The sequence below is a fragment of the Dendrobates tinctorius genome, unplaced genomic scaffold (assembly GCF_039654945.1).
Source record: "Dendrobates tinctorius isolate UK_male_01 unplaced genomic scaffold, ASM3965494v1 ptg000035l, whole genome shotgun sequence".
Lineage (NCBI taxonomy): Eukaryota > Metazoa > Chordata > Amphibia > Anura > Dendrobatidae > Dendrobates > Dendrobates tinctorius.
In genome coordinates, this window is record NW_027361703.1 from 58581292 (window position 1) to 58605549 (window position 24258).

Below are 24258 nucleotides of genomic sequence, written 5' to 3' on the forward strand. Positions count from 1 at the left end.
GAAAGAACATCATTTCACTATAAATTGGCCACGATCAGGTGCTCCCCACAAGAGTTCAGACAGAGGAGTGAAAACAATTATCAGAGGAGTTGTCAAGAGCCAGACACCTTATGTATAGAGAGGTACAGAAAGACCTGGAATGTTTCAAAGAAAACAATGAGTAATGACGTTGACCTCCATGCCCTGTATGCACGCTCCCCACTCAAGACTCCATTGCTGAGGAAAAAGCATGTGAATGAAGAAAGAGCATTTATCCATTCATCCTGAAACATTCTTGAAAAAAAATCTGCCATCTACCTGGAAGATGAAACGAGGGTGGACATTTCAGTAAGACAATGACCCCAAACACACAGTTAAGGAAACCCTCAATTTTTTTCAGAAAAAGAAAAATAAAGTTGCTAGAATGGCCCAGCCAATCGCCTCAACTGAATCCAATAGAAAACTTATGTAAGGAACTTATGCTCAGAGTTCATAGAAGGAGTGCACCTTCAGGATTTGAAGAGTGTTTGTGTGGAAGAATGGGCCAAAATCACACCTGAGCAATGCAAGCAACAAGTTTCTCCATACAGGAGGCGTCTTGAAGCTTTCATAATTAACAAAGGCTTTTATATGAAGTCTTAACCCCTTCAGCACCAAGCCTGTTTTCACCTTCCTGACGAGGCCAAATTGTACAATTCTGACCAGTGTCACTCTGTGATGTAATAACTCTGCAATGCTTCAACATATCCCAGTGATTCTAAAATAGTTTTTACTTTGGGGACATGCTGTACTTTATGTTAGTGGTACATTGTGATCAATATGATTTGAATTTATTTCTGAAAATGTGACAAAAAATGTGAAAATGTCACAATTTTCAAAATTTGAATTTTTATGCTCTTAAACCAATTAGTTATACAACACAAAATAGTTAATAAGTAACATTTCCCACATGTCTACTTTACATCAGCACATTTTTTAAATATAATTTTTTGGTTAGGAAGTTATAAGGGTTTAAAGTTAATCAGCAATTTTTCTTGTTTCCAACAAGATTTACTAAACCAATTTTTTGTAGCGATCACATCACACTTGAAGTGACTTTGAGGGGCCCATGTGACAGAAAGTACCAAAAAGTGACACCATTTTAAAAAAAAAAACTCCACCCCTCAATGTGCTCAAAGCCACATTCACAAGAAGTAAACCAAAGTGGGAGGAAAAAAATGAGCATTTTACTTTTTCCCCATAAAAATGTTGCTTATGTATGCCAATACCGCATATGTGGTGAAAAACTACTGTTTGGGCTGAAGTAAGGGAACGTACTGCAAAATAGGGTGTACCAGTACAACCAATGTCTAGAAGAGGTTAATTAAATTTCATTAAGCGTGCTCAATACTTTTTCCCAGTGTAATGTCTCATTATTATTATACTTATCTTAATTTTTGGACATCTATGGTTTTGATTTCTTTGCTTGTGTGGCTTAGATGGATTTTTACCAACATCTGTTGATAATTTCTTGTCAATGGCACCTTTAGAAATAAATTTATGTAGAAAATTTGGTGACTTGTTGAATGCTTACTTCACCAGGTGTAAACATGTGAAACCGCTTGATCAATGTATTTATCAATTTTTTTATCAATCCAGTGGTATTTCTTTTTTAGACATTATTTACATAGCCGGATAGTTTATTATATCTGGTTGGTCTCCCATAAGGCTATGGTATATGTACAGTTTATCTTGAATGCTAAAATATTGTCTTCTCTGATTTGTCCACAGGAGAACACTGTGAAGTGAGCTCAAGGTCTGGACGCTGTGTCCCTGGGGTTTGTAAGAATGGTGGCACCTGCATTAACCTGCTTATCGGAGGATTTAAGTGCAAGTGCCCCCCTGGAGATTTTGAGAAGCCATACTGTGAAATGACCACTAGAAGCTTCCCCCCACAGTCTTTTGTTACTTTCAAAGGATTAAGACAACGCTTTCATTTCACTGTCTCTCTTATGTAAGTTCCAAAGCTTTCTCAGTGTCTATAGCTGAATTGGATGTGGATTGAAATAGATGAGCTTTAGCTAGTATTGGATAGTGGTTAGCACTGCAGCCTTGCAGCACTGGGGTCCTGGGTTCGAATCCCACCAAGGACAACATCTGCATGGAGTTTGTATGTTCTCCCCGTGTTTGTGTGGGTTTCCTCCCACATTCCAAAGACATACTGATAGGGAATTTATTATTTAACCCCATCATCTGACAGTGATGTCTGTAAAGCGTTGTAAAATTAATGGCACTATGTAAATGAGTATAATAAATAACTAAACATTAGCATTTCCCGGGAATTTTGCTTTGCACTTTTATCTTTTGGTGTATCCTGATATGGCAGATTTTTTTCAGCTTGTAGAAATCCATGTGCTTGCCTTCAGAATAACCTCATTTATAGATGAATGAAACTGATTTTTAGTTGCCGAAATATCCTAAATCCTTCTTCACTTTAAGTTAATTTCTGACAATTTTGGTCATCATTTAACGATATACAATAGGGAAAAAATATATACAATTAGGAAGAAAGTCAATATAAAAAAACAGCAAAACAGGTTTCGGAAAGCCAGTGTAATGCAAATTAACAGTAGTCTAAATGCCATATGGCTTCCTCATAATGTCCCTTACTGGTCTCCAACATTCTGTATTGGACTTTCCGTTGAACATCCCATAATTTTATAAGCGATCCATTCTTCGCATCATCAAAATGTAACTGCTTGGTGAAAATGTTGTAATGGTGTTTTCTGCAGTTATGTCTCTTCTTTTTGTTTCTGACTTTTGACCCCTTGCTCCGTCATTGAATGTCTACAATGTGGTGGCCTTTGTATTTCAGGTTTGCGACCAGGGAACGGAATGCACTGATACTTTACAATGGCAGGTTTAATGAAAAGCATGACTTCATTGCGCTGGAAATTATTGAGGAGCAGATTCAGCTTACTTTCTCAGCAGGTGAGTTATGGCCTGTAGGGAAGCCATTATGGTTCACATGATGTACCACTTTCCTTTTTTATAGCACATTTTATAGGATTATTTGCATATTTCAATATGCAAATTATATTATTAATTATTTTTTCTAAACTCATTTTCTTGCATTGGGCGGGGTATTTAGGTATAGTAATTTAGAATTTGGCAGGATGCCTAGGAATAAGTACCGCAGGAGCTGAGTGACTTTTTTAGATCACCATGGTATTGTGGAAACCAGAGTAGTCACCCACTATTCTAAGTGTTCATAGTGCATGTTGATGACTTTTTCCCCCCATGCATTTCTCAGGGGAGAAGGATCACCAGGTGCCAGCGCTGGTGCTCGGAATTTTAGGTAACTTTTTTTTTTTTATTACAAAAAGATTTAAAAAATTGCTTTTCATGTAGAGGCATGGGAAACCGACAAGAGATTATGTCAACCTGCCATAGTTAAAAAAAAAAAAAAAATGCAAATCAAGAGTTCTTAAGAGTGGTTGATACCCTTTAATGGCTCACTGAAAAGATGATGATAAATAGCACACATTCCATACTCTGGTCCCTTCGTCAGGCATAGCTTATACAATATCTAAAGAGTCACATATTTATACGCAACTGGACATGGGAATAGTGTAGTAAATAAGACAAGTGACTGAAACAGAGCCATCTATGTAGAGAGGAGACAAAGCAGTAAATATTGGATCAGTTCATGGATAAGGAGTATGAAAGTTTCATTGCTCACTGATTGAGGCCTGGTTCTCTTTTGTAATTTTCCTAAGAAATCTGAGGGACACCTTCCTTATCCCTCTATGGACAGGGCCATTTTATTTTTCTAAGACATAGCTATTTAAGTGCTTGCCTGTATGGGAAAGTTGTAGTTTTGAATGACGGGAAAAATTATAAGCGGGATAAAATAGTAAAATAAAAAAACAATGCATTTTCACCATTATTTATTTAAGTGTTCATTTTATGGTAAGAATGACCAAACAGTGTGATTGGTCAGTATTAAGAAGTCAGGTGTGAGGTAGAACCGTTGTGAGAAGTTGGTAACTTGCTTGCTGAGTGGTAGATGTGGACAATATCTAGAAGTCAGGCTGGTTTCACATTCGCGCTTTTTAAGCGCACGCACGGCCGGGGGTAGCTCCGCCCCCGAGCCGGCTCTCTGCCCGGCGTGCCCGCCCCTTCCTTGTAGCGCCGCCTCCTAGCGCACAGCGGCGCCTGCGATCGGCGCACCCTATCTTTAGCATAGGGTGCGCAGATCGTGCGCTAGTTGCGCTTTGACCTGCGCTGCGCACTTTTGACGGTGCGCCGTGCGCGCCAAAATCCGAAAAGTTTGATTTTGGCGCGCACGGCGCACCGTCAAAAGTGCGCAGCGCAGGTCAAAACGCAACTAGCGCACGGCCTGCGCACGATCTGCGCACCCTATGCTAAAGATAGGGTGCGCCGATTGCAGGCGCCGCTGTGCGCTAGGAGGCGGCGCTACAAGGAAGGGGCGGGCACGCCGGGCAGAGAGCCGGCTCGGGGGCGGAGCTACCCCCGGCCGTGCGTGCGCTTAAAAAGCGCGAATGTGAAACCAGCCTAAGCTGTACTGAGCTTGGAAATAATGGTGGTTGTAGCATGGAAGTCAGGAGTAGTATAGAAGATAATAGACACCTGGCTTGAGATGAGCCAAGAAAAGTAAGAACAAATTCTTGATAAACTTAAGGCAACTGTGGCAATGCTACTTAATTCCCAGAAGTTGATTTTTGCATGGGATGCCAGAGAGTTGAGTGGTGTTTTTCATGTTTTCTTTTTAACTGATTGCCAAATTTGCACCTGATCCAAATTACAGACAAATTCAACTTAAGAACCAACCTAGAGATCCTATCTTGTTCATAACCCTGGGACTGCCTAGGATATGGCTGGGCTTCACTTGATTACCAAGATAGCAGACATGGGGCCTTCAGAAGGTCGCTGGCTGCCATGGTAATCCATCCGGTAATTGACAGGCAACTAAGTGGTTAAAAAGTTGATGCTGGCATGAATGCAGGTGACCTATCCATTCCTTTTCCGAGTATGACAAGGGATGTTATACAGTATGTTTGGACTCCCAGACTCTTCTTTCTCGCTTTTGAATTGGTCTCCTTCTGGTACTAATATTTTCAGCCATGAGAGGTATTTTTTTTAGCAATTCTAATCAAGTTCAATTTAATTTCTTGTAATAGTGGAATCATTTTTCTTACATTTATACAGCTTGTTGCCCATAACATAGTTCTGCATCATGACTGCATTATGCATTATTCAAAACCTATGTCTAAATGAATGTTTCATGCCTCGTCATGTTTGCACAGTCATCGTGTTATGAAGGGAGACAGTCCGAGCCCTGCATATTATACAATAGAAAAAGCGACAATTATAACAAATGATGACAGAATTAGTCCTTCATCGCTGCACGACTACGGATTCAGTTCGCTGGTAGGCCAGATTTCCATTACACATGTAAATGACCAATAAAGGTCTGTTAACTGCAGCACTGGTAAGACTATTATCACAGGATTAAGCTGCTTTTCCACAGCGCCCTTCCGGGACAATTACCAGCAGATTAGGTTATAACAGCAATCCGGTAACCCACCTAAGTTGTCACTGATGCTAGACCGTGTCTGACATAGGTAAGGACTTCACTGACCGCATCGACGGGACAACTAGCAACTCGCTAAGCAGAATCCTACATGTGCCAATGGTCACATCCCATACCTTGCTTTATAATCATTATAATGCCCAAAACATTATAATCTACGTATATAATAATGACAGGTTATACATACTAGTGGATAATGGAAGGAGGCAGACAAATGCTCAAATGTAAATGCCTTCAGTTTAATTTAAATACATACCGTAATACTCTTTTTTTTGCAGTGTATAGTAGAAGTGATCAAATGATTGCAGGTTGAATTTACCTATGGGGAATAAAAAATAACGTGAAAATAAAAAAAAATATTTATAAGCTTAAATCCAACTCTTTTCCAAGTTAAAAAAATAAATAAAAAATAAGCGCATATTTCCTATTGTCAGGTCCATAAAAGTCCAGTATATCAAAATATAAAATTATTAAACACCAACGGTAAATGCTAAAAAGAAAAAAAAAACATTGAAATTCTGGAACTGACCTCGCCACAACACTTATCTTCAAAAATACTAAAAAGGGTAATCAAAACATTGAATGTACACCAATAAAATGTCATCTCCATGCTCTTAAAAAATAAAAAAAGCCCTCACACAGCTACATCCCCGGAGAATGAAAAAGTGCCTGGTCTCAGGAAATGGCGACATATGAATGGCTTTGTTTTTATTTTTAAATGTGTGTGTGTGTGTGTATATATATATATATATATATATATATATATATATATATATATATATATATATATATATATATACATACAGAAAACAATTGATCTGTCACTATATACCGTATATAATATAAACAACATAACATAAATAACATAAACATAGCAGCAGAAAGATATAAATATATATATATATTTATATCCTTACTAATTTGCTGTTCTGTCATACTGCCAGGTAATTTTTACTGCACAATGAAGTTTGTAGAAACAAAACTGAAAAAAACAACGGGATTGCAACTTTTTTAGCATTTCAACCCACTTGGAATCTTTTTCCTTGTTTTTTTTTTTAGTAGACTTTATGGCAAAGTAAATGGTGTCATTCAAAAGTACAACTAGTCCTGCAAATAGCAAGTTCTCATACGGCTATGTCAATGCAAAATTAAAAATGTTATGTCTCATGAGAGAAGGGGAGGAAAAAATAAAAGTGCAAAAACATGGAAAATTGCCCGTGTGAATAAGTACTGTGTGTTTATACACAATAAGGGTAGCTCCTGCAGCTGCTCTCATCCGTACTGCTTTCTTATCGGGAACAGGAGACTATTTTGACAAACCCTCCTGTTTAAAAAAAAAAATAAAAAATGTGTGTGGGGTTATGAATTACATCAAGCCAGGTTTTTGGTTACTTTTTCGTTCTATCTGCCTGTGGGCATTCACCTCCCATCTCCACGTTAAAGAAAGGGGGTAGTTAGTGACAACAATTTTCAAATATCTTTTTATTTTATTAACTCTCTTTATTTTTAGAGGTAGTTGTCAATTCATACATTCATTGTGTTTCAATATTTTGCCCTTCTCATAAATTAATTTAAAAAAAGAAATTGAAAGCTTTAAAAAAATTATCGCAAATATCAAACAGACGACAAGGAACATTAACTTATGATATCGTATTTTAGATCATTTTTACAGTGCCTACAAGTAGTATTCAACCCCCTGCAGATTTAGCAGGTTTACACATTCGGAATTAACTTGGCATTGTGACATTTGGACTGTAGATCAGCCTGGAAGTGTGAAATGCACTGCAGCAAAAAAGAATGTTATTTCTTTGTTTAATTTTTTTTTAAATTGTGAAAAGTTTATTCAGAGGGTCATTTATTATTCAACCCCTCAAACCACCAGAATTCTGTTTGGTTCCCCTAAAGTATTAAGAAGTATTTCAGGCACAAAGAACAATGAGCTTCACATGTTTGGATTAATTATCTCTTTTTCCAGCCTTTTCTGACTATTTAAGACCCTCCCCAAACTTGTGAACAGCACTCATACATGGTCAACATGGGAAAGACAAAGGAGCATTCCAAGGCCATCAGAGACAAGATCGTGGAGGGTCACAAGGCTGGCAAGGGGTACAAAACCCTTTCCAAGGAGTTGGGCCTACCTGTCTCCACTGTTGGGAGCATCATCCGGAAGTGGAAGGCTTATGGAACTACTGTTAGCCTTCCACGGCCTGGACAGCCTTTGAAAGTTTCCTCCCGTGCCGAGGCCAGGCTTGTCCGAAGAGTCAAGGCTAACCCAAGGACAACAAGGAAGGAGCTCCAGGAAGATCTCATGGCAGTGGGGACATTGGTTTCAGTCAATACCATAAGTAACGTACTCCACCACAATGGTCTCCGTTCCAGACGAGCCCGTAATGTACCTTTACTTTCAAAGCGTCATGTCAAGGCTCATCTACAGTTTGCTCATGATCACTTGGAGGACTCTGAGACAGACTGGTTCAAGGTTCTCTGGTCTGATGAGACCAAGATCGAGATCTTTTGTGCCAACCACACACGTGACGTTTGGAGACTGGATGGCACTGCATATGACCCCAAGAATACCTTCCCTACAGTCAAGCATGGTGGTGGCAGCATCATGCTGTGGGGCTGTTTCTCAGCCAAGGGGCCTGGCCATCTGGTCCGCATCCATGGGAAGATGGATAGCACGGCCTACCTGGAGATTTTGGCCAAGAACCTCCGCTCCTCCATCAAGGATCTTAAGATGGGTCGTCATTTCATCTTCCAACAAGACAACGACCCAAAGCACACAGCCAAGAAAACCAAGGCCTGGTTCAAGAGGGAAAAAATCAAGGTGTTGCAGTGGCCTAGTCAGTCTCCTGACCTTAACCCAATTGAAAACTTGTGGAAGGAGCTCAAGATTAAAGTCCACATGAGACACCCAAAGAACCTAGATAACTTGGAGAAGATCTGCATGGAGGAGTGGGCCAAGATATCTCCAGAGACCTGTGCCGGCCTGATCAGGTCTTATAAAAGACGATTATTAGCTGTAATTGCAAACAAGGGTTATTCCACAAAATATTAAACCTAGGGGTTGAATAATAATTCACCCACACTTTTATGTTTAAAATTTATTAAAATTTAACTGAGCAACATAACTTTTTGGTTTGTAAGATTTATGCATCTGTTAATAAATCCTGCTCTTGTGTGAAGTTTGAAGGCTCTAACTTATTTGCATCTTATCAAACCTGCTAAATCTGCAGGGGGTTGAATACTACTTGTAGGCACTGTATAATATCTTTTACCGTTAAATAAATTAATCCTGAATTCAGTTTTTAAATTTAGTTTTGAAGTAATATAGCGAATTTGTTTTTCCAATTTGTGCCCAAATCAAAGCTAAAAATGTAATAACAGAAGCTCCACGCCGACGATGAGGTGCAATACTTCTTGTATTAACTTCTGTCACAGTATTTTAGACAAATTTTGTGCTCCTTGCCGCCCCTGGATATAACGTAATTGTAACCTCGCTATGAAAGTTATAATTACAGAGCTTGGTTCTTACACTCGGTATTACTGCATGCCTCGGCAAAGCCGTCTGCATTCAATCTCTGATTTTAACGTGCGTTCCGTGTTGTTTTATATTGTTCAGTCCTACAAGCCTTGTGGATATTTTCCTTTTTTTTCGCAATTAGTAGAGCTTAACCGAGATTTGTATAAATTCTTGAAAATTCGGGCACTGCCATATTGTATTGAAGTGTTTTGCCTCGTACTTTATAGGCGGTGGAGCATGCAGGAGCTTGTTGCTGGTTTTACTAGACCCTAGGGATAATATGACACATTTATTTATCTATTGCGAGCTGCAGATTAATTTATTGGCATTCAAGTCTAAACCAAGGCTCCCAATGTCGTCTTGGAATTACTTCGAAGCTTCTTACCATAAAGGGTGTGAGAGAATCATTTTGGCTGCGTTTTTTCAGGATTTCGGGCCTGATAGGACTCATTTGTATGCATTTTGGAGTCTGCGGTTGGGTGTTTATGTGGGCGGTACGAAGCCCGGACATGAAAGGGCCTGGCCACAAAGCTGTGAGAAGCTGGAAAACAAGGTGGGGAAAAGTCAACTGTTATGACATTCAAAGTGGGATGAATCGCGAGCGCTCGGCAGATCTTCCAATAACATGGTATTGTTGTTCCGTCATTTCCTCTCTGCTCTCTTTGATATTACTGAGCTATATGGCTGTGCTTAGCTGAATTTATGCAGCCTTCCTGCCTCACAACAAAGCGGGTTGTTTAACTTTTTAAGAGAAAAAAAATAAAGGGGCAGCAAATGCTTAAAAAACAAGCAAACAGAAAAAATCAGTGCTCACCTCCTCAAATCACCCACCCTAAGGCTAGAGTCACACGAGCGTATAAAAAAATTTCATCCAGAACAGGGGGACGATTTTTTTTCTCACTTGTCACCTGTCTACAATCTGTTATTTTGTGTTATTAATCATTTACAGGACAATTTACAGTTTCCTGTGCTACAGAATGGCCATGAATCCGTAAAAATCAGATGCAATACTGTGGTTCCATATGACATGTGATTTTTCTGAGCACCCATAGACTTAGAGATGGGCAAGTCTCATCCGATTTACAGAGGACACTAGTGCATGATGCCATTTTTTTCACATGCAGATTTGGTCAGTGAAAAAAGCACTCATCTGAACTGCCCAATGGAGTAACATTGGTCTGAATGCTGCAAGCTTAGGGCTTATTCACACCAGTATTTTTGAATCTGTGTTTGTATGCCAAAATCTGATAAAGAGAAACTATGCTTGAAAGATTGCCACCTGTTCTGTGGAGACTCTCCCAGGTTTTGGCATAGAAATACTGATAAAAATTGGTGAATATACCCTCCTGCATCCCCAGTCACTTATAATCCTCATATATGAGTTGCGGAGGTTCCCATAGAGCCCGGTGATGTCGGAGCCCCGCGCACCCTTTATCTCGGTATGTCACCGCTTGTCACATTGAAGTGTTGATCATATGAAATCTTAGCGAGAAGCTGGCCGTGTTTGACTTTCAGAAAGCCGTGCCTTTATTTACCCGTTCTTCTAAGGTTCTGTCAATGTTTGCTTGGCGGTAGTTGTTCATCTGCAGAACATAGTGTTGAGCCGCGCAATCTCTCCAGGGTTCGCTGCCGCACGCGGATGGGACCTTTCTTTTTCTTTATCCAGCAGTTGCATCCTCTGCAGATGAATATTGTAAATTGTTTTCAGGGTGGAGGGATTTACTTTGTCATTTATTTGACAGTTTATAGTTCCCGAGGAATCCTTTTCTCCTGCGAATCATTTTAATGACCAGTAGAGACGTGTGCATGGGAATGGCATTATTAGTGGTAGTAACTGTATAATCTGGAATACATACTGTAAATTATTTGCGAGGTCTCTCCGGGTAGTAGCTGAAAGGGTATCTGTCGTTTTCTAAAAGTTTTTATATGTATTAAAGACGCTGCATAGTGTTTCTGATTAGAAGGGGGCTGAGATCTAAGACCCCCATCACTGTGGATATAGAAGTAAGGGGTCCGTACACAGTTCTGGGAGAGTTAAGGTTCAAACCCATAGACTAATGAACGTACACACCATTCTGTGCACACAGCTCACGCAGAGCGGAGTTTTTAGCAATCGGTGGGGGTCTCAGTACCTGGACACCCACCGATCAGCAAGACTATTCTGCTCCTATAATATATCAAAACTGTTCTAAAATGAGTTACACTTCAAGAATGGCACCATCACTCGCCATGTTCATTTCATGGAAGTAATCATGGAAGTGACTGTTGCCAATGTCAGTCTAAATAGGCATCTGTTCAGTGGAGAAACATACTGTAAATAGGTATGGTCATTAAAGACGTTTCATGTGGAATTGTAATTGAGATTTTATTTAATAACTGGAGATGGTGTTGTTCCTTCTTACAGGGGAAAGTACAACCACCGTCAGCCCATACATTGAAGGAGGCGTAAGCGATGGACAATGGCATTCTGTACAAGTGCATTACTACAACAAGGTAGGAAACCCCCCTATACAAAGACGCAAGATGCGTGGCAGTAGATTAAATCCAATAAGTATGATTTGAAGGTGAATATTTAATTTGATATATTTATATATTTTACACTGAGATGTTTTTAGAGAATGTTTGCCTTGATCGCTGATGATTGGAAATTCCGTATTTATTATCAGTTGTTTATATGAATATTTGGCCAGCATTCCTGCAATTGTCGCATCTGTCATCATTTATTTATAAATTCTTTTATTCTTACTTACATGATGTACAATAAAAAATTATATTGTAGTACCGTGTTAGCCAGAAAAATCGATGTAAATACTTTTGTGTCCTAAAAATGACAAACATATTCTCAGAGTGATATCTTCATTGGGTAACCAGAAAAATATATTTGCAAACTTTCAGAGCACAGGGGCTCCTTCTTCAGGCTCTCAAAAGTTCTAGTTATCTGCTTTTGTTACTATATTACTTTGTGTCTTGTTTCTTAACGTCCTGAATTGTGTATACCTTTGTTTGACCAATAATCTTGAACATTTTTTGAACCTCCTTCCTTTTGGGTCTTGATGTCATATAACACAATTCTACTGGATTTGTATTTGTTTTTAATAAAGCTTTGTACCAGGAATTATTTATTTTTACATATTAATCATAATTTAATAAAGCTGATAATGGCAATATTTAAAACAGTTTATAAATAAAGAATTTTTCCTGATCTAGAAAATGTCAACCACACGTTGCTAGATCATACAGTACATGGACTTTTGATTCTGTCTCTAAACTAAATGTTGTGTAACCTGTTCCTCCGATAGATCAAGAACTATAGAAATACCACCACATATATTTGGGGGAAAGAAATTTGTAATCTTAAAGTACATTTGAAAATCAGTAATAACTAGAGTTGAGAAAAAATGATTTGGCCATAGCCAACAGATCCGTCCATGGCCGATAGACCTGAGCCCTGCGAACATTCTCTTACTTACTGGCATCCCCAACGCCTCTTCTTAGTAGTAGCCAAGGAGCAACCTCATCATTGCAGTGCAATGAATGCATGATGTCGCCCCTTGCTACTAATAAGAAGAGGCATCGGGGAAGCCAGCAGGTAATAGGAGTTTTGCAGGACTCCGAATCAGTGGCCATCTGCTACCGATGTGGCCCTTGGACCAGAAACCTCTGAATCTATTTGCTCAATTTGAAGATAAGTGAAAAGAAATCTAGTTCCAGGCTTCCCCTTTAAATTGTAACTTATTCACTACTTCTTCCCAGGAACAGGTGCTATGCTTGTGCCCTGCTGCCTATTATCAGCACTGTGGTCACGTAACACTTCGATATTACAGTCAGATTACTGTTTTCGGTAGTGTTTCATTTTGTTTTTCAGCATTACTCTGTTAGCTAATAGCCTGATCTAGGAGGTAACGAAACAACAAGTGTTTCCTGGCAGGCGATTGATACGTTTCTTCTCAAACGACGTAACCAGCATACATGATGTAACAGGCATTGTCAAGGAGAGTTATTTTTTAATACGAGTGGCTGGAGAATCCAAGACCTTGTTGAACCTGCAGGCACACTGAAGTGTCTCGAAAAATTTGTCTCGTTTGACACACCAGGGAGGTTGATGGTGACTGTGTGTTTGATTTCATGCCGAACAATAAGCTGAAAGCTAAGGACTGGGATGATGCGGGAAAGGTGAACAAAAGGTGTGCCAGGGCTCGTAAATAGGGCGCTCAGGTTTCACTGGCGTATTAACTAGACATTGGCTGCGTATAATGTTACTCCGGTACATATGGAAAGGCTCAGTAATGTTCCTGGAATGTTCAGTCCCTAGTGCTTAATTCACATTTTTTCTTGTTCCATGTTCCTCCAGGTCAGTGGGCAGCAGTCCCCAGTGATTTGAGTACAGCCCCTAGTACCAGGTCTTTGTATTATGCCTCTGTAGTAAACCACAATAGCCTTTGAAAATGAGCTTTTCCTGATTATTTGGATTATTTCTAATTAGTTCGAGTTCAGTCAGTTCCACTGGTGGTTACTGGTCCTTGACCTTGGATACTTCTTATTCATCCCTTCTACTGTATCAAGAAAGTAAGGAGCAGTAGCTACTATGGAACCAGTTTTTCTTATTTATGTGTTGATGTTCCTCGGAAGTTCGTGGTAACTAGAAAGAAAAATTCTTGCTTTTATATTCAGATACAATAAATTAAACATTTTGCCACTCTGCCGTATTAATTAAGGAATTTAATTTATAAATTTTCACTACCAAAAATACTTTAACTGAACCTCTTCTTTAGGGCAATTGTTATCCAATATATGAAGCTTGAAAAATAATGGCATTTTGTGACATATTGTCATTAAATCACCCTTTGTTTGCAATCATCTCTTGGGACCCCTGGAGCCAATTTTTGGCAGCAGAAACAGAAACGCTTGCAGTCAACTTCATCCCCTTAACGGTGACAGATATTAACTGCATTGAAGCATTACAGTGAAACACTTCAAAGTGCCCTGGATGAATTTGCGCCTCCTATACTTAGAACACCACAACACAGACGGCGACAACCCTGCAAACACGTTTCCTGCAGCGGTGCTCCAGGTGCGCCGAAAGTCTGTGGAGAAACTTCAACCTACCCGAAGATTTCATACATTATAAGTTTATGCTTCGAACATACAACACTGCCCTTCACTTCTCAAAACAAACCTATTTCAACACCCTCATCACCTCACTGTCCAATAACCCTAAACGTCTCTTTGACACTTTTCATTCTCTACTCAACCCAAGAGTACAGGCCCCAACCACGGAGCTTCGAGCTGACGATCTGGCCAATTATTTCAAAGAAAAAATTGACCAGATCTGACAGGAAATTATCTCCCAATCACCTCATACCATGCACTGTCCTCCCTCCCCCACTGCATCTAGCTCACTCCTGATTTTGAACCAGTCACAGAAGAAGAAGTAAGCAGGCTCCTTGCATCTTCTCGCCCAACCACTTGCACCAGTGACCCATTTCCGTCACATCTACTCCAGTCCCTTTCCCCTGCTGTCACCCCTCACCTAACTAAAATATTTAACCTCTCTCTCTCTTCTGGTATCTTTCCCTCCTCATTTAAGCATGCCATCATACATCCACTACTTAAAAAACCATCCCTCGACCAAAACTGTGCCGCTAACTATAGACCTGGCTCTAATCTTCCCTTCATCTCTAAACTCCTGGAACGCCTGGTCCACTCCCGTCTTATCCGCTATCTCTTTGATAACTCTCTTCTCGACCCTCTCCAATCCGGTTTCCGCTCTTTACACTCTACTGAAACTGCCCTCACTAAAGTCTCTAATGATCTACTAACAGCTATATCAAATGGTCATTACTCCATGCTAATTCTCTTGGATCTCTCTGCAGCATTCGACACTGTGGATCATCAGCTCCTCCTCACTATGCTCTGTTCCATTGACCTCAAGGACACCGTTCTCTCCTGGTTCTCCTCCTATCTCTCTGACCGCTCCTTTACTGTATCTTTTGCTGGCTCCTCCTCCTCTCATCTTCCCCTTGCTGTTGGGGTTCCTCAAGGATCAGTCCTAGGCCCTCTCCTCTTCTCTTTGTACACTGCCCCTATTGGTCAAACAATCAGTAGATTTGGTTTCCAGTACCATCTCTATGCTGATGACACCCAATTATATGCATCTTCTCCTGACATCACGCCTGCCTTTCTAGAAAACACCAGCGATTGTCTAAACGCTGTGTCTAACATCATGTCCTCACTATATCTGAAACTGAACCTGTCAAAGACTGAACTCCTTGTGTTTCCTCCCGCTACTAATGTACCTATACCCGACATTGCCATTTCCGTGTGTGGTTCCACTATTACTCCCCAGCAACATGGCCCCTGTCTTGGGGTCATACTTGACTCCGAGCTTTCCTTTGTCCCCCACATCCGATCACTGGCTCGCTCTTGTTATCTGCACCTCAAAAACATTTCTAGAATTCGACCTTTTTTTACTTTTGACTCCGCAAAAACTCTTACGGTTTCTCTTATTCATTCTCGTCTCGACTATTATAACTCTTGTAATCGGTCTCCCTCTTACCAAACTCTCCCCCCTCCAATCTGTCTTGAATGCTGCTGCCAGGATCATATTCCTCGCCAATCGTTACACCGATGCCTCTACCTTGTGCCAGTCATTACACTGGCTACCCATCCACTCCAGAATCCAGTACAAACTTATTACCCTCACACACAAAGCTCTTCATGGCTCAGCACCACCCTACATCTTCTCCTCCCTTGCTTCAGTATACCATCCTACCCACGCCCTCCATTCTGCTGATGACCTGAGGTTAGCATCCTCAATAATCAGAACCTCCCACTCCCGTCTCCAAGACTTTACACGTGCTGCGCCAATTCTTTGGAATGCACTTCCCAGGTCAATATGATTAGTCCCCAATCCCCACAATTTTAAGCGTGCCCTGAAAACTCATTTATTCAGACTGGCCTACCGCCTCAACACATTAACCTAATCTATCCCTGCGTGGCACAGCCAAAAGTTTTTACTATAACCAGGTTCCCCGCATCATGTTCCCACATGCTTTATGCATCCATTAGCCCTCTGTGTCTGTACTGTTACACACTTAACATTATGGCTGGTCCATACAATCAGGGCAACTGTTACCACCCACCCTTCCTGTCTACCTCTTTCCTCATAGACTGTAAGCTTGCAAGCATGGCCCTCGTTCCTCTTGTTATCTGTTATGATCTATGTGATTATTGTTATGCTGTAATGTCTTTTGTCTGTACAAGTCCCCTCTGAAATGTAAAGCGCTGCGGAATATGTCGGCGCTATAGAAATAAAATGTATTATTATTAACTGATTGTTTGCCTCTCCGTGCAGTGCAGCTGTTCCGTTTGGCAAGCAATGTGAGCCTTGCTTGTGCTAGTAGTTCATCTGCTACAGTTTAATGATGATCTGCCAGTTCTAACATGACTGTTTTAGTAACCACAAGGATTTACGGCACCTATAAATAACACTTTACTAATAACTCTGTAGTGTGCAGTTCCTCTGTTGAAATCTATAAATTGACAACTGGGTGTTGCCAATACGTTTGTCATAGGGGTGTGTCTGCACAGTCTGGTAACAGTGTTGATTGGATAGTGTCAGAGAGTACAAGGACACGCCCCCTACTGATAACGCCCTGTTGTCGATTTATTCATACATATCTAGAAATAATAACAGAGGTTTCATTTTTAGTAAAACATAAAACTTATTAACGTTCTTGATTTAATTCTAGATAGTGTAACTTGCTTGATGCATTGTGAAAAATTGGAAAGGAATTGGCCAAATCAAAATAATTAACATTTAATATTAAGCAGCCACTGGTAAGAGTGTCAAAGGAAAGTTATAATCAGAGAATGGCCTATTGTGGAAATCAGGTTTTTGTGTTACATGTAGCTAAAAAAATATGTTTCATATCGCGGTCTTTATTTAAAAAAAAAAAAAAATATATATATATACACTCACTGGCCACTTTATTAGGTACACCTGTCCAACTGTGTGTTAAGACTTAATTTCTAATCAGCCAATCACATGGCGGCAACTCAGTGCATTTAGGCATGTAGACATGGTCAAGACAATCTCCTGCAGTTCAAACCGAGCATCAGTATGGGGAAGAAAGGTGATTTGAGTGCCTTTGAACGTGGCATGATTGTTGGTGCCAGAAGGGCTGGTCTGAGAATTTCAGAAACTGCTGATCTACTGGGATTTTCACGCACAACCATCTCTAGGGTTTACAGAGAATGGTCCGAAAAAGAAAAAAAATCCAGTGAGCGGCAGTTCTGTGGCCGGAAATGCCATGTTGATGCCAGAGGTCAGAGGAGACTGGGCAGACTGGTTCGAGCTGATAGAAAGGCAACAGTGACTCAAATTGCCACCCGTTACAACCAAGGTAGGCAGAAGAGCATCTCTGAACGCACAGTGCGTCGAACTTTGAGGCAGATGGGCTACAGCAGCAGAAGACCACACTGGGTACCACTCCTCTCAGCTAAGAACAGGAAACTGAGGCTACAATTTGCACAAGCTCATCGAAATTGGACAGTAGAAGATTGGAAAAACGTTGCCTGGTCTGATGAGTCTCGATTTCTGCTGCGACATTCGGATGGTAGGGTCAGAATTTGGCGTAAACAACATGAAAGCATGGATCCATCCTGCCTTGTATCAACGGTTCAGGCTGGTGGTGGTGGTGTCATGGTGTGGGGAATTTTTTCTGGGCACTCTTTGGGCCCCTTGGTACCAATTGAGCATCGTTGCAACGCCACAGCCTACCTGAGTATTGTTGCTGACCATGTCCATCCCTTTATGACCACAATGTACCCAACATCTGATGGCTACTTTCAGCAGGATAATGCGCCATGTCATAAAGCTCGAATCATCTCAGATTGGTTTCTTGAACATGACAATGAGTTTACTGTACTCAAATGGCCTCCTCAGTCACCAGATCTCAATCCAATAGAGCATCTTTGGGATGTGGTGGAACGGGAGATTCGCATCAGGGATGTGCAGCCGACAAATCTGCGCCAACTGTGTGATGCCATCATGTCAATATGGTCCAAAATCTCTGAGGAATGCTTCCAGCACCTTGTTGAATCTCTGCCACGAAGAATTGAGGCAGTTCTGAAGGCAAAAGGGGGTCCAACCCCTTACTAGCATGGTGTACCTAATAAAGTGGCCAGTGAGTGTATATATTTACAGTTTGAACTCTAATCGTTGGGCCTTTTTAGGGCCCCATCACACATAGCGACTCACCAGCGATCCCGACAACGATATCAACGTATCAGGATCGCTGGTGAGTCACTACATGATCGCTGGTGAGCTGTCAGACAGCTTCACCAGCGAGCAGCACCAGCGACGACCAGCACGCGGCGTCGCTGTGTCCTTAGTTACCAGCGTGCTGATGCAGAGAGCTGGTAACTAAGGTACACATCGGGTTTCTAAGGGACGTGCATCACTTAGAAACCCAATGTGTACCTTAGTTACCAGCTCCCTGCATCAGCGCGCTGGTAACTAAGGTACACATCGGGTTTCTAAGCACAGCGCCGTGCTTAGAAACCCTGCGTTTACCTTAGTTACCAGCTGATCGCTGGTCTCCCGCCTGTCACACGCAGCGATGCGTGCTGGCCAGCGGGAGACCAGCGACCAAAAAAATGTCCAGGGCTTTCCTTCAGTGATCAGCGATACCGGCAGGGGGGTCGGTCGCTGATCGCTGTCACACACAGCGATCTCGCTGGTGAGATCGCTGTTGCGTCACAAAAATTGTGACTCAGCAGCGATCTCGCTAGCGAGATCGCTATGTGTGACGGGGCCCTTAGACTCGTACGTCTTGTTCTGTTAGGAAGAGTTTACTGAAGTTTCCTTATCAGCAGAGGCAGGCTTACAATAGCAGGTAGCAACACTGTACACAGGGCCCCGTCACACATAGCGATCTTGCTAGCGAGATCGCTGCTGAGTCACAAATTTTGTGACGCAACAGTGATCTCACCAGCGAGATCGCTGTGTGTGACAGCGATCAGCGACCGGCCCCCCTGCCGGTATCGCTGATCGCTCTTGAAAGCCCTGGACATTTCTGTGATTGCTGGTCTCCCGCTGGTCAGCACGCATCGCTGCGTGTGACAGGTGGGAGAACAGCGATCAGCTGGTAACTAAGGTAAACGCAGGGTTTCTAAGCACCGTGCGGTGCTTAGAAACCCTCTGTGTACCTTAGTTACGGCGCGCTGATGCACGGTGCTGGTAACTAAGGTACACATCGGGTTTCTATGTGACGCACGTCCCTTAGAAACCCGGTGTGTACCTTAGTTACCAGCTCCCTGCATCAGCCCGCTGGTAACTAAAGTACACAGCGATGCCGTGCTGATTGCTGGTGAAGATGTCTGTTTGACAGCTCACCAGCGATCACATAGCGACTCACCAGCGATCCTGACACGTTGATATCGTTGTCGGGATCGCTGGTGAGTCGCTATGTGTGACGGTACCCTAAGAAAGCCTGCACTATTCATTCACAATAGGTGATGTCACAGCTGACCCTGCTACCTCTCCCTTCCTTCTCATTGCCCTTTGCACACGCTCATTAGGCACTTCAATACAAAATATCGAATCTGGGTCTGACCATTGTAGATATGTATATATTAATGCTAAAAAAGGTCCTAGTGGTGAAAATTGCATAGTAACTTATTTTTTGTAACCGTTCTGTGCACCCTGCTGGGCTTGGATGTAACAAGCCAGGGTGCGCCTATATGTTGCGGGCTCAGGATCTGTGCCCACTTCATACACGGCAGATGCTTGCTGTAATCCATAACTGGTATGTACCTTTAACACTGATTGGCGCCAGCCCCGATTGCTGTTTATTTAAATGTTACACCATCAATCTCTGACAGCGCATTTAAATAGCGCCTTCGTCAGAGCGATCGTGGGGGACCAATGGGTTACCATGGCAGTCAGGAACCTGCAGAAGTCCCCTGTCCACCACCATCTTGGTACTCCACTGAAGCTCAGCTCGGCTTTAATACTTTAAAGCTTAGCTATAAAACTGATATTGCAGTCTATAGTATAAACAATTGCAGGTTTGTAAAGTCCACTAGGGTGACTTAAAATAAAGAAAAAAAAAAGTTATTAAAATACAAATGTCACTTCTTATTTCCTCCAACTTCTGCCATCAGGGGTCCCCATATAAATTAGATGGTTGATAGCAAGGTTGAGAGGCCCATCATATACGAGATTAGATAGCTGTCCATTTCCCCTCTATTTGGCAGGGTTGACCAATGTACATCTTATGTGTACAGCCAGCCTCCACATGTGATATGTGAGACATGGGGAAGCTTAGGGAATTTTACCAACAGTTTAAAAGCTAATCAGAGTTTAAAAAAATGATTTCTATTTTTTTTTAAGGGATAATTTTGTGAACAGCTTGGCAACTTGCTTTTTATTATTTTTATTTGTTTAGTTCTCATGTGTTATTCGTGTATAGATCTAAAATAACACAACTTAACCATGTGAATATTTAGGCTCCAATATCCATCCCTATAGGAACCCTTGGTTTCACATTTGGAGGAAATTGCATTTTTTTTTACTCTTACTCTTTCAATTCACGGCTTTCAGTCCTTAGGGCAGTGTCTCTGCCTATTGACTTTTAAGGAACAAATGTAACCATGAACCATGAAAGCCTTTTTAAAGGAATATCCCATTTGTCTCTTAGCAACTTTCTCCCCAAGATGAGGTCATTGTAACTTGTATCGTCCTATGAGGGTTTCATAACAAATGTGTAGAGGGGGCTGCGAGAAACTATTTTCAGACAAGAACAGTAAAATTTTCATGATGAGCATACAGTCTTACACGGATGTGTAGTATTAGAAACATGCACACTTCTAGAGTGTTGCTGTTACAGAAAACATTACTTTGCAGCTTGTACTATACTATGAAAGATATGGGTGTGATCAGCCTCATTAGGAACCTTTACACCGACCAAGAAGCAATAGTCCGAAAAGAAAAAAGAACACCGCAACATATCTTGGTTCAAAGTTGAGGGAGTGGTCAGACAAAGCTGCATCCTGTTACCAATTCTCTTCAACTTATATGCAGATGCCATTTCCAGGAAGGTTTGAATTGCCGATAAAGCAGAAGGAATCAAAATTGCTGCACATTCATGAACAATCTTAAATACGCAGACACTACAACATTGATAGCAACAATCGTAGATGGAATGATGGACCTATTACGTAGTGTGAAGATGGAACGCTCGAACATGAGACTGCTACTCAACACAAAGAAGACAAAGATATTGATTACTGCCGGGTACGATAGGGACACCTTTTAAATGGATGGCAGCAAACTGGAAGTTGTAAAGGGCTTCATCCTACTTGGATCAGTCATCACTCAAGATGCAATGACGACACTGGAAGTTAATAGGAGAATAGCTATGGGGAAATGAACAATAAATTCACTGGACAAGGACTTCAAATTGAGGAACATTTCACTGGCAACGAAGACACGGCTCGTGTATAGTTTGGTCTTTTCTGTGGTAACATGCAGATGCCAAACTTGGAAGATAAACAAGCAAGAAAGAGGAAGAATCAACATCTTTGAAATGTGGTGCTAGACAAGGATGTTATCAATACCATGGATGGCATGAAGAACACACAAATCAATTTTGAAACAAATCAAGCCAGACATGTCACTCGGAGCAAGGATCTTGCCTACTTTGGACACTTCATACAAAGAGCAGTTGCTGGAGAAGGACATCATAGTCAGAAGAATAGAAAGGCGAAGAGGAAGGCCAGCAACACGATGGCTTGATACAATCAAGATAATGTCACAGAAGACCCAAGTGTGGACCTATCTTGGCTTGCACAAGATCGATCTTCCTACAGATCATTCGTCCATCAAGTCACCATAGCTCGAGTTCAAGCTGAGGCCACTTCCTTAAAAAAAAATTAAAATGAACTATGGGTGGATCTGCCTTCTGTTGCTAATAGCAGATTTCCTTGTGGTAATGCCATTGCACTCATTGGAAAGGAGACAGTCATTCCAATATGCAACATATGTCATCTAAATACTTGTTTTGTGACTTGTCAAGCACATTAACAATTATCATTAATTGTAATGAGTATCTCACAATAAAAAACCCCCATACACATCTCTTAATATACTGCTCAAAAAATAAAGGCAACACTTAAACATAGGATCCTATGTTTAAGTGTTGCCTTTATTTTTTTGAGCAGTATAGATGGCCAAAATTTCCGATTTCATCCATAATGAACAATTGTTGGCTATCTTGGTCAACCAAAAGCTTATTCATTTCAACCAATGGCTCACTGATGATTGACAGTCATTATCATTCACAAGACCGACCAGGTATGTTGTATTTTTTCAAACAATTATAAGCACTGGTTGTTCTATTGGCAAAAAAGCAGTCTGAGAAGTCTTTTTTCCCCCGCAATTAAACGATTGTTGATTGGCCCATATTTGTCTCATATGAGTGGGAGTCTTAAAGAGAAGAGATTATAAAAAATGACTTGTTCAAATCAGGCTTTTGTATTTCATGTATTTTTTCCTAAAACATTTTTGACTTTTTTTTCTTATCATGAATCTTTTTAAAAATAAAAATCTTCTTGCACCTTTCACACTGGCCTCTTGGGCTTTTTTAATCTCGTAATTCCTGATTTTTCTGGAAGCAAAGCATGAACATCAGCCACAATGAACAGACACTGATGTGTTCTTTTGCATTTAAGCATCTAATGAGCCTGTGCAAAGGTCATTGTGGAGGCAGGGGGTGGAGGCTGCAGGGTCAGCTGTGACATCACTTATTGTGATTAGTGGATCCTGTGTTATCATCTGTGTATAGATGTGTTACCCAGCATTGCAATCTTACCTCTGGTGATAAAGGTCCTTGCTGAAAACCTTTCCTAAAAGGATATGAAGCATGGGCCTAAAAAAAGATTCCAGCGACCAGTGTGAAGATTGCACAATTACTTTTTTTTTTTTTAAATAAAGAATATGATATGATTCCCATCTGGACATGTAAGAGTGTTTTAGTTGATGACCTTGTCGAGGAAGACCTAGAATCTTATATATTTCTGATATTAGACCTTTAGTCGGACGGCCCCCTCCTGCAAATCCTCTCAAAATCAGTCGGCACTGAGACCCTTGGAGAACCATAAAGTGAGGAAGCAAAATGTTTGATCTGTAGATACTGATAGAACTGTTTATTAGTGATAGCAAATTTGGACTTGACAGCATCAAATGTAAGGAGCTCCAAGGTATCCCCATCCACCAGGTCTGCATACTGAAACAGTCCTGCGGAGGACCAGAGATGAGCCATCGCATGATCCATACTATTTGGCAACAAGGGCTGAAATATGAATGAGATCATTGAATAGTTAGAGGAGGTTAAACCACTCCTTTTTATGCAAGAAAGCCATATTTCCCTTGTGAACCGCATGGTGCCCAACATATATGGTCATATATGGTCCTATATGACCATAATAGCGAATTTGGATGAATTGGTGCTAGCCACAATTTTTCTATTTCTGTCCATTTGTTGTATGCCCACAACAAGGACCTTGAGGGAATTCTACGTAAATAGGCAGCTCAGTAGTAATTAATAATATCAGGGGCCGACAGACCCCCCTGTGATTTATCGGAGGCGAGGACACCCCTGGAGATCCGATATTGCTTATCATTCCAAACAAATATCAGCATAGCTGCTTGGAGGGATTTAAATTCCCTTATGGGGACCCTGACCGGAAGGGTGTCAAAGAAGTAAAGAAACTTAGGAAGAAGAGACATTTTAAGAGAAGTAATGCGACCACTTAATGAGAGCGAGGGAGGTTTCCACCTGTCCATTAGTTTCCTCAAATTACTCAGGAGTGGAGGAAAGTTGACTTTATATAGGTTATCATAAGAGGACGAGAGATTAACACCCAGATATTTGATGGCCTCCGACTCCCATCTGAATTTAAAGTTTAGCTTTAAATGATAAAATACATCAGGAGGGACATTTAGAGGAAGGGATTCCATTTTTGAAGTACCATATTTAATTTATACCCTGATAGTTTACCATAGTTTTTAAGATCCTCCAGCAGGTTTGGGAGTGTGATATGAAGGTTAGAAAGGGTTAAAAGGACATCATCTGCAGATAAGGAGATCTTGAAC

At 41.0% G+C, this 24258-nt stretch overlaps 1 protein-coding gene across 4 annotated transcripts in view; it reads left to right on the plus strand.

Annotated features, from left to right (window-relative positions):
* Positions 1-24258, plus strand: part of CELSR1 (cadherin EGF LAG seven-pass G-type receptor 1) — a 220635-nt gene that overhangs the window by 112301 nt on the left and 84076 nt on the right. For all 4 annotated transcript variants that reach the window (XM_073573501.1, XM_073573504.1, XM_073573502.1 and 1 more), the window contains exons 3-5: positions 1750-1972; positions 2834-2949; positions 11503-11591. In XM_073573501.1, the coding sequence (XP_073429602.1) occupies positions 1750-1972; positions 2834-2949; positions 11503-11591 (428 nt within the window). The remainder of the gene's footprint in view (positions 1-1749; positions 1973-2833; positions 2950-11502; positions 11592-24258) is intronic.